Below are 18,934 nucleotides of genomic sequence, written 5' to 3'. Positions count from 1 at the left end.
CTTGAAGGACGTAAAAAAGATCTGAACAGGCAGTACTGTGTTTTTGCCTAAAAGGTTTGATGTAACACAATAGATATGTAAATTTACTGCCTTGCCAGCTGTAATCCCAGTGTGGCTGGGATTGCAGCAACCCATCAGTCCCAGCCCCGGCCTAGGCCTCTGTCCAGGGCCTCAGGCAGGCTGAAGCTGTGTCCCCACCCAGTGCAGTTTCTAAGGTCAGGGCCCAGTGAGTCCAGGAGCAGCGAGAATAGTGGTGGGACACCTTGACTGGGCTGTCGCCTCTTCCCCTGAAGCTGGCTGGAATGTGACCTGGTGGGGAAGTGCAGCCTCCACAGGAGGGCACACAGCAACTCAGGGATACCAGCAGCCAGGATGGGCTGAATGTGAGGAGGCTGTTGTGTCGGTGCCCACTCTCCCAGACCCACCGGGAGGGCTGGGGCAGACCCTGGATGCGAGGGCCCAGGTGCTTGAACCTGAACCTCATCCTGATTCTGCAGGTGTTGCCATGACAGCAGCCAAGGACAGCGTGGTCCAGGTGGTGGTGCAGGTACAGCCCCCCACACCTCGGGAGCTGGAGGGCCAGCGACCCCCCTGTGGTACAGGTGGTAGATGACCTAGTGCTGGTGTTCAGCCCCGGGGAGCCCACCAGGGGCCTCCCTCCCCTCAAGCGGTGTGGCACCCAGGATGGCCCAAAGAAGAAGGGCAAAGACCTGATATTTGTCTTTGACCGGGTCTTCGGGGAGGGGGCCATGCAGCAGGACGTGTTCCAGCACACCACGCACGGCCTCCTGGATGGCCTGCTACAACTGCTCAGGTGAGGGACGGAGGGGCAGTGACCCAGCGCTTGGGACAGAGGCGAGGGGCAGGCAGAACAGTGTGGCCCACTGCCGGCCTCCACCCCTGTGTCCTCCAGTGTTTGCCTATGGGGCCATGGGGGCTGGGAAGACACACACATTGGTAGGGCATCACGGGGACCCTGGCATCATGTACCTGACCACTGTGGAGCTGTACCGGCTCCTGGAGGCCCTGCAGGAGGAGAAGCCATTTGAGGTGCTAGTCAGCTACCTGGAGGTGAGGCCGAGCCTGGGTGGGGACTGGGGTGGGACTTGAGGAGGTGCACCCGCCCTTCCATTCCTGCCCCCATGTCCAGGGCCCCAGCCATGCCAGGTGACACTGAGGGCCCTCCCCCTGTGCCCCCAGGTCTACAATGAACAGATCCACGACCTCCTGCAGCCCAAGGGGCCCCTGAGCACCCAAGAGGATTCTGACAGGAGCGTGGTGGTACAGGGCCTGTCTTTCCACCCGGTGCAGGCCAGGGACACTGCAGGCAACTGGATGGGTGGTGACAGCTCTGACAGCAGCTGCCCTGGGCACCGCCTGCTTCACAGCCTGCATCGGCTGAGCAGCTGCTGGAGATGCTGAGCCATGATAATCACAGCTGCATGCAGCACCCCACCGATGTTAATGCCAATGCCACATCCTCCTGCTTGCATGCCATCTTCCAGGTTTGTGGGGTGAGCCAAGTCTGGGACTAGGTGGCCATGTGCCCCAACCCACCACCTACCCCTCATCTCACCGTCTACCCCAGATCTTTGTGAGGCAGCAGGTCCATGTGCCAGGGCCAACGTAGGCCCTCTAAGTGGCCAAGATGAGCCTGACTGATCTGGTGAGCTCGGAGTGGGCGTCCAGAACCCACACCTGGGGTGAGTGGCTTCGGAAAGGGGCCAGCATCAACTGATCCCTGCTGGCCCTCATCAGTATCCTCAACGCCCTGGGTGATGCCAAGGTAAGGCTGTGTGTTACCTGCAACCCCCGCTTGGCTGCAGGCAGTGCCCAAACCCATGGTGAACCCCCTGCATGGGCCCCAGCAATCCAGCCCAGCCCAGCCCCTGCTCCCGTCACAGGGCCGCAGGGGTCACGTGCCCTTCCGGGACAGCAAGCTGACCCCCCTGCTCAAGGACTCCCTAGGGGGCAACTGCCACACCATGATGATCGCCAACATCAGCCCCTCCGGCCTGGCCTACAAGGACACCTACAACACCCTCAAGTGTGCCGACTGGGCCAAGGAGATCCGGCTCACGGTGTGTGCTGGCTGGGGACAGGGCCTGGGCAGGGTCATGGCCTGGGAGGGGAAGGGCCAGGACAGCATCCCAAGTGCCCACCCAGTGTCTCTGGGCAGAGAGGAAAGACACTCCCTGTGTTCCATTTTTGGAGGGAACCTATAATAGAAGTAGCACTGTCATGCTTTCAGGAAGACTCAGTGGACAGAGGCAGGACGGTCTCTACTGACTGAGGGAGGCCTGGAGGAGTGGAACAGCCTGACCAGTAGCGGCCCAGGGTTCAGGCTCATTTTAGGCAGCAGGAAAGTTCCCTCAAAGCCACTTGAGCACCCACACAGCTCTCTAATGAGTGCCAGTGCAGGCCCTCACCCCGTCCTCCCTGGAGCCTAGCCAGCACATCCTGCTAGGATCAGGACTCTCGCACTGTTCTGGGCTCTGGCCTCAGTGCTGCTCCATGAGGCCGCCCAGCTGCTCAGTGGACACTGCTGTCCCCGCCCCTCACAGCTGAAGAGAGTGTGGTCACCCTGGATTGTCACATCAGCCATGTTGCCACCATCTGTCAGCAGCTACAGGCCGAGGTGAGCAGCTGCTGGTACACTGGGTGTGTGCCCCAGGGCACTGTGCTGCACTCTGGCTCACAGCCAGCTGGCCGGGCCACTATGTTGCAGGTGGCCTCCCTGAGAAGGAAGCTGCAGGAGCTCGAGGCAAATACACGGGTGCCGCAGGGGTAAGTGGACCCCAGCCCCACTCTGTCCCCACACCTGGGCCTGGGCCCACTGGGAACCCTGTGTCCTGGGAGGAGGCACACTCACTGCTGCTGCCTGTGCTCTCCCTGTTTCCCATTCTGTCCTTGATTTGCCCAGGCAGAGACCCAATTCACAATCCTCCTGTCTCAGCTTCTGCGTGCCAGGATAGTTGTGTGGCCGCTGCCCCCTACTCAGACTCAGGGCTATTGTTTCTGACTCCTCTCTGCCTGGCTCATGTCCTCCCTCCCACTCACCCCTCCTCCCCACCTGCAGGTGCCTCTCACCCAGGGCTCCCTGCAGGGCCTGGAGCCCTTCTCGACCAGAGCCCTGAGACAGAAGCCCAGGAGCTGCAGGCACAGAAAGGGAGCTCTGCAGACCAGGCGAGGTTCCCACCCAGGCGCAGTAGCAGCAGCCTCAGAGATGCAGGCCCAGTCAAGATAGAAGGGGGCAAGGCCTGGCCAGGGCAGCAGAGGCCCCTCCTACTTCCCTGGACGCTGCTGCTGCTGCAGCTCCTTATATGTGGAAGTGACTGGGCCCAGCCACTTGCAGAGGGTACTTCGGGAGGTCATCCTGCTTCTGCTCCTGTAGTGCCTTCTTCCTCCTTAGGTTCCAGCCCAGATGCCAGAGCCAGACCTAAGAAGCCCAGCTTCTGGGCCCTCTGAGCCGACCTCGACGCCACTGTCACTGCGGAGACCTTGAGGGGAACACTATGGGCTGTGAGTGTCTTCTCACCTCTGTTCGGGTCCAGGCGGGAGGTAGGGGCTTAGCTCCTAGAGATGGAGCTGGGGTTTAGGGCACCATGGGTGCTGCTCCCCATGAGCATCAGTCCCCATGGGGCAGTGTCCTCACCAATTTCCACCCTTGCCCTGCTCAGAATCATCCACTGTTCCCCATGCAGGCCCCTCCCAGAACCGCCTGCTCCGGGCACTGCCAACCTCCTGGGCCTCCACGTGCTAGGCCATATATTTAAAGCTCCTAGACAGAAGGCCAGTTTAATTTTATTTCTTGTTGGGAGTATCTGTTCCCGACTCAGCAGAAATGCTGAGGCCGATGCCTGAATAATCAGCACTCGTTACCTCTTCTGCTTGGCTCTGGGGCCCCAGAGCAGGACATGCAGGCGCACACCCCGCTGACCCTGCAGGTGACCCTGTCGCGGAGGAAAGGATTATGACCTTGTTTCCACCCTGCCTGCAGTTGGCCGAGATGCAGGATCAGCCCCCATCCCCCTCTTTCCTGATGCCAGGGCCCTGAGAGCCAGGGGCTGCAGGACGTTCTAAAACTTCCCAGATCTGCTCCATACTTGGAAACACGCCGACAGCCACATCAAAAATAGTTTCCTTTCAAGTTCAGCATCTTGCGCTCCCAGGCCCTTGAGCTGCTCTGAGATCTTCCAGTTCAGTGGTTTTTCAGTTTTTTCCCAGCTTCGAAGTCCTCTCTTGTAGGGAACCTCACACTGAGGTCTCACCCAGAGGACAGACAAGACAGTCTGTCCCCAGTGCATGTTGGGAACCTATTTTGAAGACCTCTGAGTTTTTTTTCCTATTTATTTTTATATTTTTTATTTATTTACTTTTGTGGTCTTTTTGACGCAGAGACTTCCTTCCAGGCTGACCTCAAACACAGTGATCCTCCTGCCTTGGCCTCTCCAGTATTGGGATTAAAGGCATGCACTATATGCCCAGCCTTTTTTTTTTTTTCCTTTTTATACTGTGGGTTGAACCCGGAAGCTTTGCACTGAGTGTCATCCTTAGGCTGTTTCTGAAAAATTTTAAGACAGCCTCACTGAGTTATCCAGGGTAGATTCAGCATCTTCCTGTCTCAGCCTCCCAGAGTGCCAGCATGACAGGTGTGCACTGCCCAAGGATAAATGAATTTAGAATCATGGCACTAGTAAGTGACAGAGCCACTCAGAAGGAAACTCAGACCTTGAGAGTACTCAGTGACAGAGGCTCTTTCCCCACTCCTGTGCACGGAGAGCAGTGTCACAGTCTACCACCTCCTTGGCTGGCTTGGCACTCAGCGAGGTGGACAGGGAGCTGGGGATTGGCCAGGTGAGCCCGCGGCTAGACCGAGAGTAACAGAGCCCTCTGTCCCAGGCTAGTCCTCCGAGTGCTGTGCCTGGTCCAGCAGCAACATGCACTGCTCCGGGCCGCTGGCCTGCTCACCTCGGACCTGACCACGGAATTCCAGACAGTGCAGCAGCTGGTGCTTGAAGCATACAGTGGTCCCGGGACTGAGAGCTGCAGGACGCCGGACCTGGTTCAGGAGCCAAATTCAGAGTCCCGTGAGTGTCACCCTGCCTACCATGGACACATGGGCGGCCTCCAGGCCTGCAGTGTTGGGCTGGTAGCTGCCACTTGGCTTCAGGCTCCTTCTTCCCGTCTGGGATCCAGCTCTCGTGTCTATATCTGCTCCTCCTCCTCTCTGCCCAGGATCCCCAGGCTACTGTGGCCCTGTGACCCAGGCCATGGCAAAGCGGCAGAGTGGCCTCACGTACAACCTGGGTGTCCTTCCTGGGCCCAATGGCACTTCAGCCACAGTGTCCTGACAGCCCATAGAGAAAAGGAAGAGAAAGAGGAGACCAAGCTCTGCAGAGCTCAACAGCCTGGCCCCGAGGCAGGGAGCCAAGCGCCAGCACCAGACCTCCCTGTCCTACACCCCCACAGAAGCCCAGGCCTCCCCCGCCTGCCACCCTGCTCCCCTCTGCCCAGCCACCATCATCAAACGCTGGGCACCCATGGGCCCTTCAGCCCTGCAGAACTGTACCACACCCCTGAGGCTGCCCACCTTTGACCTCAACACCACCTTTGACCTCAACACCACTTTTGACCTCTCAGAGGAGCCTCCCTCGAAGCTCAGCTCCCAGGAGTGGCCCAAGCCTGGCCAGGCCTTAGTCCCCACGTGGGTCTTATAGTCTTCTGGCCAAGGGTCAGGGTCAGCCCAGAGAGCAGCAGATTCTTTGAGCTGGATGTTTGCCACCTGCCACTTGGGCCCAAGGAGCATGCCATCCAGGCTATGCTGCTTGGGCCCCAGGGGCCCAATTCTGTGCTGGCAGCTGAGCACCAGGGATGCATGGTCCCTACAGAAGCCTGCTTCTGCCTTGGAACCCCCAGGGTCTCCTCGCTCAGCATTGAGAACAGGCAATACTTGAACAGGATTGCCTCCTGAGTAGGAGGCAGCTGGCACCCCAGCTTCTAGACCCCACCTTTATGGCCTGGAGGGGCGGCAGCCAGCTGGGAATGGTCTGTGGTAGAGAGTGAGTGGCAGCCTCCCTGGGCACAGGCAGCAGTGCTCCTGCTTAGCTCTCAGTAGTTGGTGCAGAGCAGGGTAGGCGGCAGGGCTGGAGATTGACAGCTGGACGGCCTCTAGACCATGTTGTCACTCAGCAGTCAGCTTGGTGGAGGGCAGAAGGGGCTGGGGCCTTGCCTGCCCCTCCTGACTGGCCTCCTTCATCCTTCCCCACAGTGAACCAATGATCCTGTTCACTTCGAGGGGTCCCCAGTCCACATCCTTGCCCGGGGCCTCGGCCTGCAGGAGGAGGCGCCCAGTGAGGTGAGGCCTGCATGGCAGGGCAGGATACCCAAGGGCAGTGGCCCCAGGGCTGAGCATGGCCCCCACCCCAGTCCCGGCCAGCCCTGGAGAAATGAGGCCTTGTAAGCCCTGTTGGCATCACATCCTGGAGGCAAAAGGTCACAGCCCCATGCAGGGCTCAGTCAGCACTCACTGGTCACCCAGTCTGGGCTGTCCCATCTTGATCCAAGCTCCTGGTCCCTCCCCTGCCTTCCAGGCATTGTGTCTAGTCCCTGCCCCATGTGTCCCCTGGCCCAGGCTGGGCTGTGACCACACCACCCTCCTACAGCTCCTGTGTCCCCTGGGGCCGCAGCTGCATTCCACGCCTGTCCAGCAGCTCCTTGAAGAGGCCAGCAGGGCCCCTCACCCTCCCAGGTGACCACACTGGGACAAGAGCTGAGCATGGGAGGGAGCCCTGGAGGACCCCAGCACCCAACAGAGGTAGCAGGAGACTATGGGTGGGGCCAGGGCAGCCCGAAGACAGCCCTCACTCTCTCTCCTCTTTCTACCCCGCCCGCTGGAGTCACCCTGAGGCTGAAGATCCAGGAGAAGCTGGCCAGGATTGGGGAGATGCTACCAACTGAGAACTGCATCACCCCGGGGTCCTGACCCCTGTGCTACTACTCACCCCACTCCTTGCCACCCCGTTCCTGCCAATCCCACTCCGTCTTCCTCCCTTGTGGCTGAAACTGGGCCCCCCAGCACATTCTTGAATGAGTGTTAGGGGTGCCATCTGCAATGCCCACCTGGTCTACCCTAGACGCTGCTGAGGGGAGCAGAAGAGCTGGGCGCCCTGGAGGCCTATGTGGCTCCAGGTGACCCAGCAGAGTATTCTTTGCCTGGCCTGGCAGTGACACTGTCTGAACCCTCAGAGGAAGTCAGAGTTGTCATCTGCATGGGATCACATCAGTGTGTAGGTGTGGACTCAGGCCACCCTTGGCATCAGTGCTGGGGTGAACACAGAGTTCCACTCTAATCCCGCCCCCCCGCCGTGCACGTAAGAACACCCATGCGTGAATGTGGTATGTTTTACTCCAATAATCAAATTCCTTATCTATTTCTAAGAAGACATGTAACGTATTAACTTCTTTATATTTTTTTTCTTTATATTTTTTTCTTGATAACTTGTACCCTTTTAAAAGCTTTTTTTTTTTAATGTCCTTTTTTTCTTTAAATAAAAAAATAAAAAATTCCTCATCTAGCTAGGGGCCTTTGTTACCTGCACAGGCAGCAACACTTCAACCCCAGGCTCGGAACCTCTGGGCACAGCCACCCCATCATGGGCACAGCCCCAGTCAGGAAGCAGCCACCCCTGGGGTCCCCCCCAGCCAGAGCCCTGATGGACATGGGGTAGATATGTGCAGACAGCTCCATCTTCCATGAGGGCCGCGCTGGCTGAGAGAATTGTGTGCAGGAGCCTGGGTTTGACCAGCTTCGGAGACAAACACTTGAGGGGATTTAGCACCAGTTGGATGGTGTGTGGTGATTGCCAAGGTTCAGGGGCAACTGATCTGTCTGGGGGAGCAGCTACCCTTCTGCCTGGTTACAGCTCGGTCCTGACCTCCCCTTCCCTGGAGGACTGGGGACACCACCACGCTGCAGCCACGGCCTCCTGGGTGCTGTACCACCGGAAGAGGAAGGAGGGAGGACAGAGGAGGTGAATGATGAGGGCTATGAGGGGTGGGGGAAGACCTGGCACCCGTGCTGCACCCTGCAGTAGTGCTACGGAGCTGCTTCTACTGCGCAGGGTGGCGCTCAGGGCTCTGCAGCCAGAGCACTGACTCCCAATCCCCACAGGTGTGGGCAGTTCCTGCTCACTTGGTCATCACCACCCCCAGTGCAGAGGTGACAGGCAGGGCAGGAGGTGAGGGGGAACAAGGTCTGGCGGAAGTCACCTTGACAAGCATGCCCCGGCAGCTGCTCACTCTGCAGTTTGGCCCATGCTCTCAGGTAACCCATTAACTGCACAGCCTCTCCCCTGGTAGGTCATCAGCTTTGGTGTCCACAGGCCCAGATCTGAGCTCTATGGGGGGCAGTATGGTGCAGCTGACTCCTTGCCAGAAGTCTGGGGTTGGATGGTTCCCACATGGTCACCACGAGAGATTGGGGCTCTCAGTCACTGAGCCTAGCTAGGCCTTGTGCCGCCTGCCCATGGGCTCTGATGTCCATGTCCCTCCCTGCTCCTTGCATGAGCTTGAGTCCCTTCAGTTCACAGAACCCAGCTTGGCTCCAGCAGCTGAAAACCGAACTTAGTCCCTTTCATGGAGTGGGACAGCACTTGTCCCGGTCACTGAGTGGGAGCCGACCCCATGGTTGTGGACAGCTGCCAGAGTAGGGGCCAGATTCTTGAATCTCCACGCCCAGCCCACTGCTTGGACCCTTGAGGACCATCCTGGCCAGGGCATCTGTGGCAGCAGCCTCTCACTTGGGGATCTGCCCCAGCCCTACTCCATCTGTGTCCCCCAGCAGAGGACTCTGCTGTCTGTCACCTGCTGCCAGCTGGCACCAGGTGGTGGTGCCTTTTCTCATACATGGGATGAAGGACCTGGGGTGATGGCTGGTGATGGGGCAGGGAACCCGGACCTGGGGACCAAGGTTGTTTCCACCTCCCTTGGGACCCAGCTTGATTGATCTCTGGTCCACCTGGGGGTGGTGGGCTGGGAATGCCACCTGCTCCTCACCAGGGCCCCACCTGTCCCTGCCTCTCTGTCCCCTCCTGAGGGACGGGGTGGTCTGGCTCCAGGAGGCAGATAAGCAGATAGCAGAATGAGGGAAGCGGTTAAAAGGCTAGGTTGGGGAGAAAGACCAAGCTCTTATCCTGAACTACCTTGGCCCTGTGGTTGGGAAGGGAACTCAAGGTGACCTCACCACACATGATGGCCAGGAAGGAGGGCAGGCCTGGCTGGACTGAGGCAGGGACAGCCTTGGGAGCCCTTCCAAGGGCACATGACACCTAGCAGGAGGTCTCCATCCCATGGGGCCTGTCTGAGATGGGAGAAGGGAGAAGGGACAGACAGGGACACCAACCCCTCATCACCAACTGCTGCCCCTCGGTCCTGGTCACTCTGCCTGTCTTTTTTTTTTTTTTTAATTTTATTTAAGGAGAAAAAGAAAAAAAAAAACAGAAAAAGGGTACAAGTCGTACAGAACTTCAGAAAAAAACAGTAGGAAATCACTAGTTAATAGATTACATATTGTCATCTTAGAAATAGTTGTTCAAGTTACAAAATTAAAGCATATAGAGTGGACATTCAAACAGTGAGACTGCAAACAGTTCTGTTCAATGATCCAACAAAACTCAGTAATATGGTCATCTATCTTATACACTTAAATGTACATGCAGTTATATCCTTTAGAGCACTTTCACTCTGCCTGTCTTTTGCCAGGGGAGTTGAGGGTGTGAGGACCCTCACTGTGGACCATGTGTGGCCCAGGAGTCTGAGCACAGAGAAGGTGTATGGAAGCTGTGAAGGTGGACGTGATGACACTATCGTGTCAGCCATCTCAGGGGCTAAGGCAGAAGGATTCCCTGCGCAGTTCAGCGAGAGTGATGGAGGGGTTCCTAAGCTATATTCAGTGATGAGCACTTCCTTGGCACTCCCGGAGCCTTGGATTCTGTCCCCAGCGCCAAAAAATAAATGCAAGGCACCTGCAGTATTTTCACAGGCATCTTGGAGGCAGGAGTAGAAATGGAGACTCAGGAGAACATGAGGTAGTCCACAGGGCTGCACTCACAATTCTGGCAGGCAGTGCCAGAGTCTCAGTGGAGTCTGAGAATAAGGGATGCTCTGCTGGGGCGGCGAGACTGTGCCTGAGCCACCCCAACTGCCACTCTGCTCCCAAAAGCTTGGGAGGCTGAGACAGGACAACTTGGCAAGACAACATCTCAGGATAAAAATATGGAAAGGGCTGGAGATTAGTGCTCCTGGGTCTGGTGGACAGGACAAGGGAGACAGGGAAGGAAGAGCAATTTGCCAGGGAGGCATGAAAGTGGCAGCCTGGGCAGCAGAGCAGCACCATCTAGTGGCTGTGGTGCTCAGTCCCTCAGGGCAGGCTGAGGCCTAAGGGGCTAGTGCTGTTCTGGAGCCTCAGGCTTTGCCTGCGTACAGGGTCACCTGGCAGATTCCACTGCTGGTGAGGGACCCAGTGAAGCTGCCGCGTCTCACCTGGGAGTGAAGCAGGGTGCGCTTGGCACCTGTGTGCCAGGCCAGCAGCATGGCTGCGACACCAGCCTGGGTGTGGGGACAGAAGAGGAAGCCCAGGGGAGGTGACACTCAGGGCCACCTGGCTCTACCACTGCGTCCACCCCTGCAGGCAGCGGCCTGTGTGCAGCGAGGCCCAGGGGAGATATCACCAGCAGACCAAGGGCCTGATGACGGGGATGCAGTCAGGGGAGACTGCACAGCTGTCACCGGGATGGTGGAAAAAAGTATTGGTGTGGAAAGATGGTCATAGCAGACCAGAAAAGCATGTTGCAAAGTAATTTCTGCAGCATGAGCCTATTTTGAAGGAAGAATTTTTATATCTTTAGAAAAAAATCTGGTAGTGTTTATCTCCAGGTGGCAAAATTATGGGTGGTTAAATTCTTTAGTATTGCTTATCTGTATTTGCTGATTTTTTTGTTACCACATGATAAAAATTAGTAAGGATGAGTTGGGGAAACCACAGTGGCTGGACCCTCCTCCCTGGGAACCCTCTCGGGCTCACGCTGGGGGACCCTGAAGGCAGCTGCTCCCAGCAGCATGGCCTGGAGCAAGAGCTTGCTCCCCACCCCCATCATGATGGGGCAGGAATGGCCAGCACAAGGCACCCTGGGCCAGGCGCCCTGGCAGGCATTGGCCTGTTGCTGAGCCCTGGCAGCACTGGGCTGGGCCCACAGCCCCTGCTGGCACCTTCCAGTGACAGCCTGGCACAGACACAATGGCCTGGGTGGGCACACGGCCTGCCTTGTTCCAGGAAGGTCTCAGAGCAGGACTCACAGGCGCCTGCCTGATGTTGCAGGGTCTTGGCATAAAAGCATACACAAAAAGTGCATTCACAACATACACACCCTGGGATGCCCTGGCCTTGTAAAACCTGACTGGTGAACAAGGCCTCATTCAACAGGTTGGGGCATAGTACAGAGAGGCAGGGCAGGCCTGAGTGGGCTGTGTGCGTATACTCGTGTGTGCCCATGTGTATACCTGCCCATGTGCATGTGTACCCATGCTTGTGTGTACCCATGTGTGTGTGGGTGCCCATGTGTACCTGTGTGTGCCTGTGCATGTGCATGGGTCTGTTTCTCAGAAGCCTCCGGGGATGGCCACTTGAGGTGCTAGGTGGGCTCCAAGGTTAGGGGAGCACCTGTACCCTGCCTCCACTCCCCTTGGATGAAACAGTAGCTCCAAGTTTCCAGATGCAGCCCGCCCCCCTCACCCAATGTCCAGGGGCACAGGAGAGGGGGTCCAGCAAAATCGGTGCTGCAAGGTTGTTGGGAACTGCTCTGTAACCGTCAGAGCCTGGATCTGGGGTGCAGGGAGGCAAGTAGGGAAAAGAGAGAAAGCTGCCCTCCTCTCCCTACTGGAACAATGACTGGGGACCTGGTTTACCCTCCTGCAGCCCAGGCCCATCCCCAGGGAATGGGGAGAGAGTGGGAGTGGGGGGACATGCTTGGTCACAGGAAGCCAGGAACACACATGTCCCTCACCAGACTCTGCCTCCTCAGACACTGAAGGGGTGCTGAGTTGGGACCCCTGGGTTATGCCATCTAAGGGTGGGAGCCAGCCGCAGTGGCACACACCTGTAGTGCTAGCTACTCATGAGGCTGAGGCAGGAAGACTGCAAATTTGAGGCCAGCCTGCGAAATTTGATGAGACCCTGCCTTGAAATAAAGGTTGAAAAGGGGTGGGAACTGGACGTAGTGATGCATATTTGTAATCCCAGCACTCAGGAGGCTGAGGCAGGAGAATAACCATGAATTTTAGGGCAGCCTGAGCTACATAGTTCAAGGCTACTCTGAACTACACAGCAGACTCTATCTCAAAACAAACAAGAAAATGGAGGTGGGGACATAGCTCAGTGACAGAGCACCCCTGGGTTCAATCTCCAGTACAGCAAAACAGTAAGGCAGATCAGAGGTCATCAGGCCCTCTTGGGCTCCAGTCCCTTGAAGAGAGCTCTGGTCCCTTAGAGAAATCTCCCTGCTGTGTGGTTCCAGCCCCAGCCCCCTACCAGGCCAGGGCCCGTGTTCGGGAAGCCCTACCTCCAAGTACAGTGGCCCCCCAGGTCTGGCCCTGGCCCAGCCCCACCCCTCAGGCATGCCAGAGGCGTTGCTGGGCAGCCTGGGTGCTGCCAGCCTAGCGGCCTCCATAAAGCCCTGGCGGCCTGGGGCCAGCGAGCTGGCAGGATGGAGCGCAGACGCGCATCCTCTGCCCACCGCGCATCCTCTGCCCACCGCTCCTATGTCTCCTCCTTGGAGACTGTGGTCGGGGGCCTGGGAGCTATGCGCCGCCTGGGTCCTGGCCCCCGCCTGGGCCTGGCCTGGATGGCTCCTCCACTCCCTGCTCGGGTGGACTTTTCCCTGGCTGGGGCTCTCAACGCTGGCTTCAAGGAGACGCGGGCCAGCGAGCGGGCCCAGATGATGGAACTCAACGACCGCTTCGCCAGCTACATTGAGAAGGTCCGCTTTCTGGAGCAGCAGAACAAGGCGCTGGCCGCAGAGCTGAACCAGCTAAGGGCCGCCGAGCCCACCCGGCTGGCCGATGTCTACCAGGCCGAGCTGCGGGAACTGCGCCTGCGGCTGGACCAGCTCACGGCAGGCAGCGCCCGGCTGGAGGTGGAGCGTGACAACCTGGCCCAGGACCTGGGCACCCTGCGACAGAAGTGAGGACAGCAGCAGGAGGTGCCCTCCTAGCCAGCCTTCCTCAGGGGCTGGGGGGGCTTGGGTGTGGCACCTGGGCTGGGGTCCCCTGAGCCTGGGGAGCCTGGGTCTACGTGGTGGGCGGTAGGGGGGAAGGCAGTGTCCCTAAGGAGCAAGCAGCCAGCTGGGGTGCAGAGCAGATGTCCCTGGCACCAGCCTCTGATCCTCAAGCCACTTTGACCTAACACCTGGGAGGCAGAAATGGAGGTGAAACCCACCCTGTGGTCGCCACCGGGCTCCTCTGACCCTCCCTTCTGCCATTGCCTGGTCCTGGTCCTGACAGCCACTACAGGCAGATTAGGAGAGACCTGAGGGTCCTCAAGAAAGCCAGGACTCAGGGCCACCCTCATGCCTCCACAGGCTGCAAGATGAAGCCACCCTGCGGCTGGAGGCCGAGAACAGCCTGGCCAGCTATAGACAGGTCAGGAGCGGTGAGGGGGAAGCAGGGAGGCCAGGCTGGAGCTGGGCAGGGGGCCCAGGTCAGAGCAGCTGCAGCCTCTTCCACCCCAGGAAGCTGATGATGCTACACTGGCCCGGCTCGACCTGAAGAGAAAAATTGAGTCTCTGGAGGAGGAGATCCGATTCCTGAGGAAGATCCATGAGGAGGTAAGGATGGGATGGGATGCAGGCACGAGGAGAGACAGGACAGAGAGACCCAGAGATGAGGAGAGACCTGGAGACAGAGACAGAGAGACACAGGAAACAGATCCAGGGGCTGGGGATTTAGCTCAGCAGCATAAGCACCTGCTTGGCAAGCGCAAGATTGTGAGTTTGATCCCTGGTACTGGAAAAAAGAAAAAAAAAATGCCAACAGACAGAGAGATCCAGAGACGGGGAGAGACCCAGAGACAGAGATAAGGAGATACCCAGAGTCAGACAGACAGAAACAGAAAACAGAGACACAGAGACATAGGAGACAGATCCAGAGATGGGGAGAGACTCAGAGATGGGGCGAGACAGGAGGCAGAGACAGAGAGAGATGGGACGGAGGAACTCACAGAAGGAGACAGAGAGAGATGGGACAGAGAGAGGAGACAGATGACCCAGAGAAGGCAATAGGAGAGATAGGGACAGAAACAGAAGACGGAGAGACTCAGAGACACAGGAGACAGAGACGGAGAGACAGGAGGGACTCAGAAGGAGATAGACAGGGAACAGAGACAGGAGGCAGAGACAGAGAGATAGCAAGATAAAGACTCAGAGGTGAGAGACAGAGGGACATTCAGAGACAGAGAGATGGGGAGGTAGGAGTGCCCAGTCCCACCCGAAGCAGCCCTGGCCCCCTGCGTGTGCAGAAGCAGGCCTAGGGCCGCTGTTCCCCCCACGTCCTCCTGTAAGGCAGAAGCCCTTCCGCCACAGAGGTCCATAAGCCAAGGTCACTCATTAGCCTCTCAGACGCCATCTGCCTTAACTACAATGGGAGCTGTGGGTAAAAATGCAAGGATCTCCACTGAACTTGGCTTGGATCCTGGATCCAGGGACACAGTGTCATCCCGAGGTCACCAGTGCAGGTCTGACATCTACTCCCTCTGTCCAGCCTGGAGAATGAGGCTGCCTGGCTCCCTGTGTCCCTTGACCACACTGGGCAGAGGGGTGGAGAGACCTGAGACCAGTCCTTTGTCCCTCCCTGTCCAGGAGGTGCAGGAGCTCCAGGAGCAGCTGGCCAGGCAGCAAGTCCACGTGGAGATGGACATGGCCAAGCCAGACCTCACAGCAGCTCTGAGGGAGATCCGCATGCAGTATGAAGCTGCAGCCTCCAGCAACATGCAGGAGGCGGAAGAGTGGTACCGCTCCAAGGTAGGGCGTGGCATGCCAGAGCACGCGAGGGTCAGGATGGGAGCTTGCAGGGGCCACCAGGAACTGGGACATCCCAGCATTGCCATTGCTGCCCCATGCAGCCTTCAGCCAGCGCTGGCCCAGAGCTGAGCCACCGCGATGCACTGCCCTGTGACAGATGAGAGCTGAAGCCCAGAGAGGCTGAGAGCATCCCTACCCCAGGCTTCCCAGAGTGCAAACAGCTGCTGGAGTCCAAAAGCTCTCCTCCTCCATGCCTGTCCTGCCTGAGTCCTGGTGCCTAGAAATCTCCTGTGTCGGGGACACAGAGGGCCCCTGCCCAGGGAGATGTGACCTGGGCCAGGCAGGGTGGCCAGCAGCTACAGGCTGACAAAGATGTTTCAGGAGGGCAGAGCTCAGTGGAGTGGCCGGGATATGGGGTCTGACCTGTGGAGGGGATGGTGACATCCCATCTCAGGCCCCGTGGCCCCCCAACCAACGAGCCCCCACCCACCCTGTCAGTTCACCGACCTCACGGATGCGGCTGCCCGAAATGCTGAGCTGCTGCGCCAGGCCAAGCATGAGGCCAATGACTACCGGCGCCAATTGCAGGCCCTGACCTGTGACCTGGAGTCCCTGCGGGGCACGGTGAGCCTGGGGGGCTGGGGGCAGAGCAGGAGACTCGGCACCCTGGACCAGCAGAGGCCACTGGCAACTCCGGCCTGCCCCACAGAATGAGTCCCTGGAGCGCCAGATGCGGGAGCAGGAGGAGCGCCACAGTCAAGAGGCATCCAGCTACCAGGAGGCGCTGGCCCGGCTGGAGGAGGAGGGCCGGGGCCTCAAGGACGAGATGGCCCGGCACCTGCAGGAGTACCAGGAGCTGCTCAGTGTCAAGCTGGCCCTGGACATCGAGATTGCCACCTACCGGAAGCTGCTGGAGGGCGAGGAGAACCGGTGAGCCTGCCTCCCCCAGGGGGGTCACCCCAGACCCTGGGGCTCTCGACTGTGCCAAGGCTTCCTGCATCACCCACACACAGCAGGGCCTGCTGGGGTTGCTGGGAGCAGGGCTGGCCTGAGTGACTCTAGCCACTGTCACCTGATCCTCTGTCTTTCAGGATCACCATTCCTGTGCAGACCTTCTCCAACCTGCAGATCCGAGGTCAGTGGTGGCCCCAAGGTGGGGTGGGGAATTCTTATCCTGCCAGGGCCAGCAGGAGCCATCCCAAGGCCTCCTGACCAGCATTCGGCTCCCAAGTACACAGTAGCAGCTTTCTCGTGCCAGCCCTACGAGGGGTCCTAGCTATTCCCTGCCAGGGCTGACACTGGGATGGTTTGTGTTTTTCTTAATCTTGTCCACTGCAGGAGGCAAAGGCACCACAGAAGGGGAGGTCTGCAAGGTCACCAGATACCTCAAAAGGCTCACCATGTGCGTCCTCCCCGTGCAGGGCCTGCCAAGTGTAGACAGAGCCCGCGGCTCTCGGTTAGCGCCCCTCACAGCCGGACTACAATGGGCCCTGTGGCCATCCTCTGAGTCCCCTGGTCCCTCGTCCCAGGCATCCCCTAGAGGACCAGGACAGTCATGCTTCCTGGGGACTTGGTGACCAGCCAGGACCCAGCCAGGGTCCACTGTAAGGTCCCCTCACAGGGCTGGCTACTGGCTGCCCATGAGGTGCTCAAGGACTGTGAGCAAGGGCCGGCCTTGCCCCCTCCTCTTGTGTCATGGGGGAGGCCAGGGTCACTCAGGGTCAGCTGTGCCTGCAGACTTGTCCGAGCCTGAGGCCCAGGAACTCAGCCTGGTGCTGACGCAGCCCGGTGGGGTGCTTCGCTCCAGCTGCTACTCCTGCAGGAACATAGCTTCCTGCCCTATTCCTGGCTGTGATGTCGGCAACTGAGTTCTTTGAGAGAGGGGCGTCAGGGATTATATTCAGGAGGACTGGAGGCACACGAGTCAGAACCTGGCTCAATCAGGCCAACATGGAGTGACCTTGCCACACGCTGGACCACCAGGGGTCACCAGGTCCAGGCGGGTGAGGGGGAGGAGGCTGACAGGCACCAATACACGCTGGGCCCATCGCGCCCTCGGACCCCGACAAATGGGTACAGCCACCACTTGATCAGCAAGTGACTACAGCAGGCAGAGCAGGGCCACCAGGTTAGGGATGGCTGCGCTGGGGCTTAGGCTCCTGTCCGCCACGTTTCCTGCCCACTGTTCTGTCCCCAGGGAACTGCTGGGCTGTTAGAAAGCCGGGGCCAGGGCTGAGGGACAGTGGTGCAATGACAGCATGGAGGGGCCAGAGCCTTCCAAGGGAAGCACAGCCACAAACCTGCAGGAGCAGCTGCCCAGTGGCCTCCTCTCTGCCCACAGAGACCAGCCTGGACACCAAGTCCATGTCCGAGGGCCACCTCAAGAGGAACATCGTGGTCAAGACGGTGGAGATGCGTGATGGGGAGGTGAGGAGGCCCTGTCTCCCTTCTCACCTGACTCAGGTGCCCACGCTGGCCAGGGTGAAGGTGGGCCCTGAGGAGTGGGGAGAGGGCACCTGGCCCCATCCCAGCTCCCTTCCAGCACCTCCAGTGGGCATGTGCAGGCGGGAGCAGATGCCTCACTGCAGTGTCACTATAGCTTCTGTCATGCACAGAACCAGGCTGGCTGGGGACCAGGGTCTGTGTGAGCCCCTCACAACTGTGTGGTGCTCCTTGTCCCCTGCAGGTCATTAAGGAGTCCAAGCAGGAGCACAAGGATGCCGTGTGAGGCGAGGGCAGCTGGCCCTCCACAGCTGAGCCCCATCAGGCCAGCCAACCCCTACTTCCTGTCTCCATGCCAGCTTGCCACACTGTCACACTAGGCCTGCCCAGGAACCAGCACCCAGCACCCAGCACCTTGAACTAACAAGATACTTCCCACAGGGCAGTCAGGAGGGTGAGGCATCGGCCTGGTTAGAAGTGGGCGGACAGGGGAGATAGCAAGTTGCATCTTCTTGTTATAGCAACTGTCACAAGAGCTGGAGCTAGAGGAGGGATCAGAGCTGTGGGGGACAGTTGGAGGGGGGATCTGTCCTTCTAGAAGGACATCTGGGGAGTGAACAGGCTGCCACCCTGGTGGTCGTGGGACAGAGTCCTGGACTGCGAGGCAGAGTGTGGCTCAGGGGCCTTGAGCTCCAGGCAGGGGTAGGACATGGGCGCAGGGCTCCTGGCACTGTGGGCACTGTTAAGTGGGGAGGGAAGGGCACCAGGTGGGAGTAAGGTGCTGTAGTCCCAGGCATGGGTTCAGAGAGGCTGATACTGGAGGATGCCCCACATGCCCGGGGGGAGGTGGTCAGTGCTGTGAGGGGCCGAGGCGGCAGCGAGGAAGTGACTGGTCTGAGGGAACAAAGGGGGATGTGGCCGGGCTCCAGCACCACAGCTGCCCCAGCTGCATGTCTCTTCCAACTGCGGCTCTGGCCAGAAGACCACGACCCCCCCAGGGTCACACACCCTCTTCCTAGAACTGAGCACCTTTGGATTTTAGCAGCACCCCGCTTATGCCAAGGCCCTCTACCCCTTTTCCCCTTGCTGCGCCTTTGTGGCTGCCCTCCCCATCCTGGCTGCTGCTGCTGCCGCCCTCACCTGCCCAAGAGAAATAAAGACCCTACTACACCTTCCTCTGCCTTCCAAGTGTTCTCTGGTCTGTTCCTGAGAGAAGTGGGGCTGTGGCATAGCCTGGCAGACCCTAAGGGTCCTGAGCCCCATCAGCACTGCACCCCACACCCCACCTGTACTGCTCAGCCCAAGAAAAGAAAGGTCTGCCTCTGACCCTTGCCCTGTCCCCTTCCCAGAGAATGACGGGAGGAAGCCAAGACGGATGCAGCCAGCTCCCACTGGGCCCTCCTCCCTGTGACCCAGGTCCC

At 59.0% G+C, this 18,934-nt stretch overlaps 2 protein-coding genes across 6 annotated transcripts; both read left to right on the top strand.

Annotated features, from left to right (window-relative positions):
- Positions 1–511: 511 nt before the first annotated feature.
- On the top strand, positions 512–7,577 carry Kif18b (kinesin family member 18B; the record flags this gene model as incomplete). The annotated part of the gene is given in 17 exon segments (XM_063249774.1): positions 512–586; positions 588–799; positions 801–814; positions 914–1,071; positions 1,201–1,305; positions 1,389–1,505; positions 1,589–1,786; positions 1,905–2,083; positions 2,252–2,260; positions 2,575–2,638; positions 2,729–2,787; positions 2,976–3,459; positions 3,555–3,561; positions 4,908–5,090; positions 5,239–5,719; positions 6,272–6,358; positions 6,666–7,577. Coding segments are annotated over 17 exon segments (2,727 nt in total), but the record flags the coding sequence as incomplete, so codon positions are not given.
- A 5,158-nt stretch (positions 7,578–12,735) lies between these two features.
- Gfap (glial fibrillary acidic protein) lies at positions 12,736–18,688 on the top strand. 5 transcript variants are annotated; one of them, XM_063251726.1, is made up of 10 exons: positions 12,736–13,237; positions 13,635–13,695; positions 13,785–13,880; positions 14,910–15,071; positions 15,570–15,695; positions 15,781–16,001; positions 16,163–16,206; positions 16,410–16,502; positions 17,392–17,498; positions 17,758–18,688. In XM_063251726.1, exons 1-10 carry the CDS (start codon positions 12,762–12,764, stop codon positions 17,797–17,799), a joined length of 1,428 nt encoding a protein of 475 aa, XP_063107796.1. In that variant the 5' UTR covers positions 12,736–12,761; the 3' UTR covers positions 17,800–18,688. The 5 variants fall into 5 exon arrangements, with proteins under 5 accessions (XP_063107796.1, XP_063107795.1, XP_063107794.1 ...); XM_063251725.1 differs by having other exon boundaries at positions 16,410–16,527; positions 17,413–17,498; XM_063251724.1 differs by lacking the exon at positions 16,410–16,502 and having other exon boundaries at positions 17,269–17,498.
- Positions 18,689–18,934: the final 246 nt, after the last annotated feature.

This window comes from Cavia porcellus, unplaced genomic scaffold (assembly GCF_034190915.1).
Source record: "Cavia porcellus strain 051 isolate PalLab524CR breed Dunkin Hartley unplaced genomic scaffold, mCavPor4.1 scaffold_6, whole genome shotgun sequence".
In the NCBI taxonomy this organism is placed as follows: Eukaryota; Metazoa; Chordata; class Mammalia; order Rodentia; family Caviidae; genus Cavia; species Cavia porcellus.
Note: the sequence above shows the minus strand (reverse complement) of the source record. Positions and strands in the feature narration are given on the sequence as shown.